This window comes from Elephas maximus, chromosome 2 (assembly GCF_024166365.1).
Source record: "Elephas maximus indicus isolate mEleMax1 chromosome 2, mEleMax1 primary haplotype, whole genome shotgun sequence".
Taxonomy (NCBI): domain Eukaryota; kingdom Metazoa; phylum Chordata; class Mammalia; order Proboscidea; family Elephantidae; genus Elephas; species Elephas maximus.
The window spans coordinates 51,366,809-51,379,085 of NC_064820.1; the positions used below are offsets into that span (position 1 = coordinate 51,366,809).

Consider the following 12,277-nt stretch of genomic DNA (forward strand, 5'->3'; position numbering starts at 1 on the left):
ATTGTATGCCTTATGGTGTCTAGCTCTAATTTCTAATCCTAAAATCTATGTTGGAATGGCATGAGAATTTCTAAGAATATTAATTTAACATTTCTATGATGCATGCGGAAACCCTGGTGGCATAAAGCTTAAGTGCTACAGCTGCTAACCAAAGGGTCGGCAGTTCAAATCTGCCAGGCGCTCCTTGGAAACTCTATGGGGCAGTTCTACTCTGTCCTATAGGTGGCTATGAGTTGGAATCGACTCGATGGTACTGGGTTTGGTTTTTTTTGTTTTATGATGCATGCTGTAAATGCATATTATTTCTTTACAGAAGAAATTGTAGCTCAAGTTAGGTTACTTCACTTCATTGGTACCCTTTAAATAGTATGAGTTTAAAGATCTCAAGTCTTCCATGTGCTCCTTTTGTTGTTAATTTCAAAGGGATATGTCAGATTCTGCTTGCAACTTCTAGAAGATTATTAATGAAACAGATTTTTTTTTTTCTAAAAGCTAATTTGTAGACTTGACTTCATGGTTAATTTGTACCAGACAGTTCTTGCTTAAAGATATACAATTATAACTTCCTTTTAGCAACAAAATGCTTGGTTTTCATACCCTCAAGAATTATTGCAGTAAATCCAAATTAGTATTATTTCAGTTCCTCACTATAACAGGGCAGTGAATCAATAAATTACATTAGCTGAAATCAGCTTAGATTGTTAGTGATTTTTTTTCCCCAGTGGCAACCACTATGCACAGATGTAGACTGGTTGCTACAGATTCAAAAATAAAGCAGCCTCTGCTCCAACAAGCTCACAGATTAGTAAGAATCAGCTCATTTTGAAATAACTGGTTATAACACAAAGCAAATTAAAACATAATTTTTTTGTTTCCCTTATTTCCTTTTTTCCAGTTAAATTCAAGTCAAAGTATATTTCCTCCTTTTGTAAATGATAGCATTAAACAAATTCTTTATTAATTAATATAAAGAAATATATGAAATACCTCCTCAAAGAATAGGAATAGTTGAGAATGGTATGAGCATACATGAATGACGCTTGCATTACTTTTAAAATCAGCAGGTATCATCAAAAGACATACTAGTACAGTATTTTCAAAAATAAGTTTCTACCTCAATATCTATGGAGCCCCCAAAACAAGTGGTGTGCGATACACAGAACAAACCAGTAAGTTTAACCAAGAGCGTCAGGCTTCTTGTACAATGTTTCTGGCAAGAATGTCGCCAGGATCCTACAAGCTACCTAGGTGGCAAGCAGCATCTCTTATTTAAAGGTTTCGTTCCTAGCTGGCCTACCCGTGAAACTCATTGGCCCACGAGTACTTCCTTTCACCTACAAGCACCCAACCCACTGCCCTGGAATCATTCCTCACCGCGAGGTTGTAGCACGGTACAGAAGTGTCCCGTGGAGCTGTAAATCTTTACTGAAGCTGACTGCCAGGCACATCGTTCTCCTGCGAGAGCGGCTGCTGAGTCCTGAACCGCTGACCTTTTAGTTTGCAGCCCAGCACTTAACCACTGCGTTTTTTTTATTTTTTTATTTTATCAGGGCTCCTCTAGAAGCACCCGAACCAAAACCAAACTTGATTTCTACTCATAGCGACCCTACGGGGCAGAGTAGAACTGCTGCATACGGCTTCCGAGGCTGTACAGCTATACAAAGCAGACTGCTACATCGTTCTCCCCTACAACAGCAGGTGGGTTCTAACCTCCCATCTTTGGATTCCCAGCCGAGCGCTTTACCCACTGCGCTAGCAGGGCTCCTCTACAAACACCAAACTGACAAAACCAAGCCCGTTGCAATCGAGTAGATTCCAAGGACGACTAAAAACAAACTTAAAGGAGCGATCTGATTGGCTAAGACGTGATGACGCAACGTACCTCAAGCCTACTGAAAATCTGTCTCCGCAAGCCTGGCTCGGATTCCGCTTCCCGATTGGTCCCTAAGACAAGAGGGCAGGGACAATTGCTGAAATTGCCTTCCGGGACCGCAATTCCCGGCAAAGATGGCGGCGGCCAGGTGCTGGAGGCTCGTGCCTCGCAGTCGGGGACTGTCACTGCACACCGCGGCCGCCTCAGCCACCTCGGCCATCGTGGCTCCGGAGACGTCTGGCTCAGATGTCGCGTCGGCCCCCGTTGCCCGCTACCCACCGATTGTGGCCTCCTTGACTGCCAAAAGCAAGGCGGCGCGGCAGCGGCGGATAGAGCGGTGGCAGGCGGCGGTGCACGCGGCCGAGTCGGTAGATGAGAAGCTGCGAATCCTCACCAAGATGCAGTTCATGAAGTACGTGGTTTACCCGCAGACCTTCGCCCGGAACGCTGACCGCTGGTACCAGGGCTTCACCAAGACCGTGTTCATGTCGGGCCTGCCGCCGCAGCTGGTGGCGCCTGCGCCTGCGTTGGAGCTGGCCTCCCTGCGCGCAGCCGCCTGTGACTGCCTTCTGCAGGAGCACTTCTACCTGCGGCGCAAGCGGCGCGCGCCCCTCTACCAGGACCGCGAGGCTATCGCTTCGCCCTTCCTGGACCAGCTGGTGGCCGCTCTCGTGGGCCTGCTTAGCCTGCACAACCCGACCTTGGCAGGCGCCGCCATCGGTGAGTCCCCGGGTCAGCCGTACCGGGCGGGGGAGATGGGGATAAAAGGGAGCGGCTCCGCCTCCTGTAGGCCCCTTGGTCAAGTTTTCCTCTCTGCTTCGTCAAATTTTGTCAGTTCCTTCGGTCCCAGCTGGGAGCAGCGTGGTTCAGTAGCGGTCACTGCGTTAGGATTCTGGGGATTGGGTTCTGGTGCCTGCTGCCACTTACTAGTTGTGCATTCCTGGACTAGTAGCTGAAGCGCGCCAGGACGACAGTTCTTGACTCTGTGACAGTCCAGCCAAGTGGAAGAGCTGTGATGGTTAAGAGAAGGGGCTCTGAGAGGATGGGGCCCACTTGGGGTTGTCTTATAACCTATTTTTTTCCATTTTAAAGACAGGGATTAGGATACTAGTATTTCACCACAGAATTGTGAAGGTTAAATGCTATATTGGCTGCAATACCTAACGTTTATTAATTATTATGTGCCAGGTTCTTGCATGCCAAATAATTTAACTGTTTACAGTAGGTAGCATTGCTTTATAAAATAAAAAATCTGAAGTGCAGAAATTTTAGATGCACTTAAGGCCTCAATGGGGACGCTGTGAGTCGGAATCGACTCCTTGGTCGCTGTGAGTCGGAATCGACTCCACGGCAATGAGTTTTTTGGTAAGGCCTGATACCTGGTAATTTGGGGGCCAGGAATCACACCCAGCCATTCTGAGTTCCCAGTAAACAATCAACAACTTCCATTAACTGTTCAGCACAGACATGGGAAGTAATTAATGGATGGACAATTTTAAAAATCAGTGTTTCTAATTCGTTCATCATTTTATGTCTGCCACCCAGTAGGTAACTTAATAAATATTTATGGAATTCATGGTGTTATTACTGTAGATAAGTGCTCAACTAAGGCTTGTTGTGTTCATGTTACTTCTCTCCCTCAGTTGGGAAGGAAGTGGTCTTGGGCTCTTGACTAGTCATGAGTTACTAGATTGGTGGCCTAAGAAAAAAATTCCTGTATCTTGTCTGATCTTGGTTCCACTTGTATAAGATGGTGATGATGACAACAATACTTACTTTTGAGAATTATTGTGGAAATTGAATTAATAATTCATAGAACAGTTCAGACTCCTGTTAGTACTTTTGTTTCTGTTGAGTGGTATTCCTGTTAGTTTTACTTTCTTTATGTTTATTCTTGACTAAGAAAACTTAGGTTATTGTTCAGCATAGCATAGGCATGTATATTTAAGTCATAATGGTTTAAGTTAAATTACCACATGAGTCAGACTAGTTATCATATATCAAAGAGTAATTTTTTGAAATTCTTTCAACTAGACCCAATCATTCTAAAGTTCTGTATTATTAAGTTAGTGTTCTTTAGTATTCTAATGATAGCCATTTTTATCTAAATGACCAAATGAAAAATGTTTTAATATGTTCTGGTAGATTATAAGCGCCCAGTTCACCTTTTCTGGATGCGTGGTGAAGAAATTATTCCAAGTGGTCATCGGAAGGGTCGAGTTGACGCTTTGCGATACCAGATAGATGATAAACCACACAACCAGATTCGGATATCCAAGCAACTTACAGAGGTAAGGATTTGTATGTTTGTATGTCTAAGATGGAAACCCTGGTGGTGTAGTGGTTAAGTGCTACGGCTGCTAATGAAACGGTCGGCAGTTCGAATCCACCAGGTGCTCCTTGGAAACTCTATGGGGAAGTTCTCTGTCCTCTAGGGTTGCAATGAGTTGGAATCGACTCAACGGCAGTGGGTTTTGGGTATATCTAATATATCTACTGACATATGTCGTGGGAAATGTCATTGGAGGACTCGATATTGAGCTTGGTAGGATAAAAAAATTTTGGATGAATCCTCACTTTCATGTTTGTTTCAAAGACATCTTGAAATTTCTTTTTAGCTTTTTATTCTGCTATGATATATTCTGGAGAGGTCAAATATTCATAGTACCTGGGGTTAAGACATCAGTTTTCAGGACAATACAGATCTTTATCTTAGTGAAAAACTTTTAGTAATAGTTTATGGTTGTAATTTAAAATAGACTACATGGAAGCAGCAGTCAAGAGATCAGGGGACCTAATGCATTGGACAAATCTGCTGTAAAAGACCTTTAAAATCTTAAAGCAAAAATGCCAGTTTAATGACGAAGGTGCACCTGACCCACACCATGGTCTTTTCAGTTGTCTCCTATGCATGTGAAAGCTGGACAATGAAAAAGGAAGACCAAAGAAGAATCAACACATTAGAATTTGGTGTTGGAGGAGAATATTGAATATACTGTGGATTGCCAGGAGAGCAAACTAGTATCTCATTTAGTGAAAATGAGGGAGACCCTCCATGTGATGGATTGGCATAATAGCTGTAACAATGGACTCAAACATAGCAAAGATTGTGAGGATGGCACAGGCCCAGGCCATGTTTCGTTCCATTATACTTAACAGAAATACCACAGATGGGTGGCTTTAATGAAGAAAAATTTGTTTTCTCACAGTTCAAAAGGCTAGAAGTTCAAATTCAGGGCGCTGGCTCTAGGGAAAGGCTCTCTCTCTGTCCGCTCTGGGGGAAGGTCCTTGTCTCTTTTCATCCTCTATTCTTAGGTTCCTTAGTGATCATGTGATGAGCAATTTCTCCTTCTTTCCACCAGGCGCTCCTTGGAAACTCTATGGGGCACTTCTACTCTGTCCTGTAGGGTCGCTATGAGTCGGAATTAACCCGATGGCAGTGGGTTTTGGTTTTTGTGCTTGCTTACTTGCTTGCTTAATCTACTCTTTAATATCTCAAAAGAGATTGATTTAAGACTTGCTTGCACTGATACTTGCCTTATTAATTAATATAACAATCCCACTCTCAAATGGGTTTATAACCAGTCTGCTTCCGTAAAGATTTCAGTCTGTAAGGCAGTTCACCGTTGTCCTGTAGGGCCTCTGTAATTCAGAATCAATGTTTTCTTTAGGGGAGGGGTGGGGAGAACACAGTTCAATCCATAATTGTTGCCATGAGTCGGAATCAACTCAATGGCAACTAATAACAGCAACACACTAGCCGGTAAGAAATCGGAGCATTTTACAGTTATGACCTATGTCCTTGTAAGTATTTGGAATTCTGGAGAACAGCTAGTATATTTTGAGTGTTGTCTTTAATGTTGGAGGCAACAAACTTTTTCTTTAAAAGATCCCAAAATACCAATCCAAACCCCATTGCTGTTGAGTCGATCCCAACTCTTAGCAGCCGTGTAGGACAGAATAGGACTACCCCATAGAGTTTCCAAGGCTAAAATCTTGATGGAAGCAGACTGCCCCATCTTTCTCCCGCTGAGCGGCTGGTAGGTTCCACCGGCTGACCTTTCGGTTTGCAGCTGCGCACTTAACCACTGTGCCACCAGGGACCCTTTTAAAAGATCCAGTTAGTAAATATTTTAGGTTTGGCAGGCCATTAAGTTCTCTGTTGCAGCTACTCAGCTCTGCCGTTACAATGTAAAGGAAGCCATATACAATATGTAAAAAAATGTGTTTCAGTAAAACTTGATTTGTAAAAACAGGTGACAGGCCAGATTTAGTCCATTTGGTCCATTTTTAGATGGTGCGTTACCATATCATTTTGTAAAAACATTTAAGATTTTAAAAACTTTAATAAGAATGTGAAGAAAATGCGTATTGATGCTGCTGTGAACATAGTGTGTTTTTTCTTCTTCTTTTAAGTTTGTACCGCTGGATTATTCTGTTCCTATAGAAATCCCTGTTCAGAGTTGTAAGCCAGACAAACTTCCGTTATTCAAACGACAATATGAAAACACCATATTTATTGGTAAGTTTCTCGCCGTTTTATGCCATAAATGTGTTCAAAGTGTCCTGTGTGTGTGTGTAGATCACTAGCTATAGTGAAAAAGTAAGTCACGATGATCAAGAGGTTCAGGTGGTTCACAAGCAATATAATCCATAATCTCAAAATCTTGTGCATGAAAATTGGGAAGAAATACTTTTTCAGCTCACCATCTTAAATTTACTTGCTTCTACTGAATAAGCAGTATTTTTTTGTTATGAAAATACACCAAAACATTTGCCAGTTTAACAATTTCTGCATGTAAAATTTAGAGACGTTGATTATATTCTTCGTATTGTGCAGCCATTATCACTATCCTATTCTGAGTTACCCTACCACCATTAACATAAACTCATTGCCCCTAAGCAAAAACTCCTTCTTCCCCCTCCCTCGTACCCACTAATTTAACTGTAATTGTTCTTATTGGGCTTAGTTCATTTGTTATCTAGAAAAACAAGTTTGGAGTGTAGTTGAGGCAGTGATTAGTTCGATTTTTTTTGTTTTGCAGATGCATCTCACTTGTGCTGTGTACTGTGATAGCTGTCAGGAACACAAAAATTAATAAGGCCTGAGGTCTGCTCCATGCAACTCATTCTTTAGTTGTTTTTTCTTCCTTTATAATTTCTGGCTGACTTGAGGAAGATTTTAAGAAAGTCTTAGTCCTCCAGACCAATTTTATCAGCTTCTTTTCAGTCACTGAAGTTTTAGGGAGTAAAGTATGAGAAACTTTCTCTTGAAAAGACTTCACCACTAAAAGTTGAGAAGGTCAGCATTTCACGAAATATTGGCCTTTATTTTCTTTACATCTAAACGTAGTGTGAAGGTCCTTTTTTAAAAGGCTATTAGGAGCAGGGTATTTAATCATAACAATTAAAACAGTAAACGGGTTTTAAGAGTCATCAGATATTTGTATCCTCTGGTGAATATGAGGTGGATAACAAAGCCCGCAGTGATGACTAAAGAATTGGAGAAAATGAAAATGATATAGAATTTTAAATAGTTTTTATATATAGTCTTATGACTTACCTTCCGTCATAATGGATTTGGTGATAGTTAGCAGATTGACAAATTATACTTCCATGTGAAATTTTACCTTTATTATAATCAGTAAGAAAACCAACCATTCCAATTTGTGTGTTTTGAACACTCAATACGTGACGTGTAGAGAAGATGGGTTTGAAGCTAATAGTAAAGACGTGTTCTACGTGTGCGTTTCATGTGAAATGTTTTTATTTTGTTCTTTAGGTTCGAAAACAGCAGATCCATACTGTTATGGTCACACCCAGTTTCATTTGTTACCTGACAAGTTAAAAAGGGAAAGGCTCTTGAAACAGAACTGTGCTGATCAGATCGAAGTTGTTTTTCGAGCTAATGCTATTGCAAGCCTTTTTGCTTGGACTGGAGCACAAGCCATGTATCAAGGTAAAACTAGTGGTATGGTGGTGGTGTTCTTGGAAGGCATCCCTGGCATTTTAAGAATTTAATAGTTCAAATCATTTTCTTTGGGTTAAAATATAGGTTGAATCATTTTGAGAGCTTTTGCATTGGCACAAAATACAGTGTTCTAAAAACCATAGTGAAATATTTTACATTTGAACTTGGCAGGTGCACTTAGGTAGTTACTTTGACCACCTCTGTGTGAATGTATTTTTTCCTGGTCATTTCCTGAAGTATCTCAATGTCTCTGTGGCCAAATAAGTCACCTCTTTGTAGATGACAACAGCTTCGTGAAGACATTTCTGAAGCTAGAAAAGGAAATGGTATGATAGATGAAATTGTTAGGATTCATCAAGGCCATCCTATGTATTTTCGCGAAAGGCCGTGTTCAAGGTGTAAATTAGGAGAGCGTTCATTCATTCAGTAAATATTGATTGCTAGGCACTGCCAGCCCTGGAGATACAGTGTCGAGTGAGTCAGATGGGTCCAGATCCTGCTCTGCTGGAGGTGATATCGTAGTGGAGACAGTGGACGATAATAAACACGTAATATTTTCAGCTAGTGGTAGTACTATGAAGAGAATACATTAAGAGCAGCATAGAGTGATTTATGGGATATGTGTTTGTGAATGAGGTATGGGGCATAATCTATTTAGAGTAATTCAGGGGCAGTCTCTAAAAAATGGCATTTGTACAGACATCTGTATGGTCAAGATGTGGCTATGCACAAATCTGGGGGAAGACACTTCTAGGTAAAAGGAAAAGCAAGTAAGTCTCTAAGGTGGGAACAGGCTTAAAGTATTTAACAAACAGTATTGGAGCCCTGGTGGCGCAGTGGTTAAGACCTCAGCTGCTAACCAAAAGGTCAGCAATTCAAATCGACCAGCCACTCCTAGGAAACCTTAAGGGGCAGCTCTACTCTGTCCTGTAGTGTCGCAATGAGTTGGTATCAACTGGATGGCAACAAGTTTGGATTTTTTTTTTAAATGAAGTAAGTGAGGGGGAGACTAATTGAGGGTGATATGAAGGAAGCCAGAGGCCAGATCACATAGGACTTTAGAGCCCATAGTGAGACATTTGAATTTTATTTCAAAACTTGAAGTAATATAATATGCAGCTAGATTAATCCTATATAAATACCCAGGAGGAATTTTAGTAGAGATTTAATTATTGCTGGGTTCACTTTTTTCTTTATATATTTTATTAACCTTTAACTCACAATTGTTGGCTTACACTTCTGTAATAGAAATGAAAGGAGAGAGTGAAATAGGAATAGACAGTATCAGAAATAGAGGAAACTATTTTGAAGATATTAGAATGGCAGTGTTTTTTCTTGAAAAAGTACCTCTTTTATGATAGAATTAATTCCGTATTTTACCAATTTTATTCATTGGCTAAAGTTACTACTTGACCCTGGCAGTTGGAGTTAAGTATATTCAAGCCAATCATCCTCTAACAGGAAGTACTTAGAAGATCTATATAGTGAACTTATTAAGGTTTCCTGGAGCTTATCAGGTGGACATGCCAGGCAATGACAGCAGTTCATAAAACTGATTTTGAAGTGTGGAAAGCAAGACACTGAATTTGTCTTGAGGACACTGGTGAGACCTTTAGTACAACAGTTTTTCTGAAGGTATTTTGTGTGTTGATTTGATGAAGTAAATAGGCATGATAACTATTGGGTGGGAGGTGCTATTTGTATGGGGGAAATATGAGCATATTTGACACCAGTGAGTAATGATGTAGTTAATACCAGGTGTAGGAGGAATCTGCATAAAAAGAGCCTGCAGCTTGCAGCGGTTCTTAGATGAAGTGAGTTAAGGTTGAAAGTTGTGGAAGACTGAAGTTGGTGAAAGGATGAATCATGAGTTTGGGGATACTAAAACCAAAACCAAACCTGTTGCCATGTAGTCGATTTTCTGATGCATGGTGACTCCACATGTTTCAGAGTAGAACTGCATTCCATAGAGTTTTAAATGGCTGTAATTTACAGAAGGAATCCCTGGGTAGTACAATGGTTAAACAGAGGAGTACTAACCGAAAAGTTGCCATTTCAAACCCACCCAGAGGTACCTTGAAAGTAAGGCCTGGCAATCTGCTTCTGAAAGGTTACAGCCTTGAAAACCCTACAGAGCAGTTCTACTCTGCCATGAGTCAGAATCGACTCGATGACAACTAACAACAATCTTAAAGCAGTAGATCGCTAGGCCTTCTGCACCGCCAGTGGGTGGATTCGAACCACCAACTTGTGGTTAGTAGTTTGAGTGCAAACTGCTTGCACCACCCATGGATCTTTGGGGATACTAAAAGGTATGAAGTAATTTTTAATGCAAATATGAAATATAGGGTTAGAATGGAGAATAGAAAACTTTGAGATCTTGAGGAATTTGGTAGGTAAAGTACCCAGGTTTTAGGAGATGTTTGATATGTTCTAATGTGTTAGGTTTTGTTTAGGTAAAATATGTTTGTAAATTTCAGCATGACTTTCTTCTACAGGATTCTGGAGTGAAGCAGATGTTACCCGGCCTTTTGTCTCCCAGGGCGTGATCACAGATGGAAAATACTTCTCCTTTTTCTGTTACCAGTTAAATACTTTGGCACTGACCGCACAAGCTGATCAGAATAACCCTCGTAAAAATATATGCTGGGGGACGCACAGTAAGCCTCTTTATGAAACAATCGAAGGTAATGAGGTGAAAGGTTTTAATGATGATGTTCTACTTCACTTAGTTCGTTTTCTACTGAATAGACCAAAAGAAGAAGACAAATCGCAGTTGTTGGAAAACTAACAGAACTTTTGGTTTAGGACTTTGAGATTACTCAAATTTCATTGAAGTAACAATAAAAGGAATTTTAATATGAGACTTGTCAGGTATTAACTGCGTTATTTTTTTTTATTGTGGTAAATTTGTTACATATGTAATAAAGCATTTGACATTTCAGCATTCCTCACATGTGGTATTAACTGTATTCATCATCTTGTGCAACCACCACCGTTTTCCTTTTCCAATTTTTTCCGTCACTTTTAACGTAAGCTCGGTGTCTCCTGAGCAGTGATTCCCTTTTTCCCTTTCCCTCCCACGTGCCTCAATAAACACTAATAACCTTAAGTCTGTATACATTTGCCTATTTCGTATAAGTGGGACAGCTACTTCTTACGTTAATATGTGGCCGAACTTCTCGTTCTGCTCAAAATGTGTCAGTAAGAGATTTAATTTTACACATAGTATGTTGATTTAAAAATAATTTTATCTATACATGGCGAATTGATGAGACTAATTGAGGTATTTTCAGTATCTTGGTATTAATAGAGTTGGATTTTAAAAGTAATATAAGGACAATACTTTAAATGTTACTCATGTTTTTTGTTGTTAGGAATACAGCATAGAGTTTCAGAGTCCTACTCAAACCCCCTCAAAACATGAACGATAATTTGCACATAAAGCAAACCGAGGCCCAGAGGCATTAAGCACCGTTTCCAGGATCCCACAGATGATTAATAATAAAACCAAAAAAAACCCCTTGTTGTCATAGCAACCCTATAGGACAGAGTAGAACTGCTCCATAAGGTTTCCAAGGCTGTAATCTTAAGGGAAGCAAACTGCCACATCTTTCTCCTGCTGAGCTGGTGGGTTTGAACCACCCACCTTAGCAGCTGAGCAGTTAACCACTGTGTCACACCAGGGCTCCTTGATTAACAATAGAATTGGTGAATTACGTCCAGCTTAGCTTCTTAGCATCTTTTAGAAGTAATGTGAACACATTTCAATTAGTGCCATTTGCTGTGTCCCAAAGATTAGAAAACTAGCTTTAATATGTGTCAAAGTCAATTGTCAGTAAAATTGTTAATCTTGTTGCAAATTAAGGTTCATTCCAACCATTTTTAGTGGGGAAAGAGAATTACTTTTCTAAGATCATACTTGTACATCTTATATTTTATCTATTCATGATTTTTTTTTATCATGAATAGATAAAATATCCCACTATTTAGTCATATGACAAATAATTGCTCTTTTTACTTTTTTATTTTTTGTCCTTGGTAAGGCAAAGGCCATAGTTATATTGATAGTTGCTTCAGGCTAGAAGCCTAGGGATTATTTACCACACGTGATTGCTAAACTGAACACCAAAAAAAAAAAAAACCAACACCGAAGAAGTAACACATACTTTGCAAGGCATTGTGTGTTTCAGCACCAGCACCCTTAATTTACCCAGAATGCCGTGTAATTTCACGCCACCATTCTTTTATTTAAATGGCTACCTAAACTTGGAGTTTTTTTTTTTTAACCCTTAGTCCTGTCCCAACCTGGGTACTACTGTTCCATTCATCCTTCATGGGAAAATGCAGGTGTATAGAGAGCAACTATGCAAAGCCCCAAGTAAAATGAGATCTCTTAATCTTGGCTATGGCTTTCTAACCTGGTGAGTTTG

The 12,277-nt window shown here is 40.1% G+C and overlaps 1 protein-coding gene and 1 long non-coding RNA gene across 2 annotated transcripts in view; one reads left to right on the top strand and one right to left on the bottom strand.

The window, feature by feature from the left end:
* Nucleotides 1–2,019, bottom strand: part of LOC126064422 (uncharacterized) — an 83,580-nt gene extending 81,561 nt beyond the window's left edge. Inside the window, exon 1 of the long non-coding RNA XR_007514510.1 lies at nt 1,883–2,019. This is a non-coding gene — a long non-coding RNA (uncharacterized LOC126064422). The remainder of the gene's footprint in view (nt 1–1,882) is intronic.
* Nucleotides 1,996–11,732, top strand: MRPS30 (mitochondrial ribosomal protein S30). The gene is made up of 5 exons (XM_049863490.1): nt 1,996–2,593; nt 4,019–4,164; nt 6,290–6,395; nt 7,656–7,832; nt 10,343–11,732. The coding sequence occupies exons 1-5, from the start codon at nt 2,008–2,010 to the stop codon at nt 10,633–10,635; spliced, it is 1,308 nt and encodes a 435-aa protein (XP_049719447.1). The 5' UTR covers nt 1,996–2,007; the 3' UTR covers nt 10,636–11,732.
* Nucleotides 11,733–12,277: the final 545 nt, after the last annotated feature.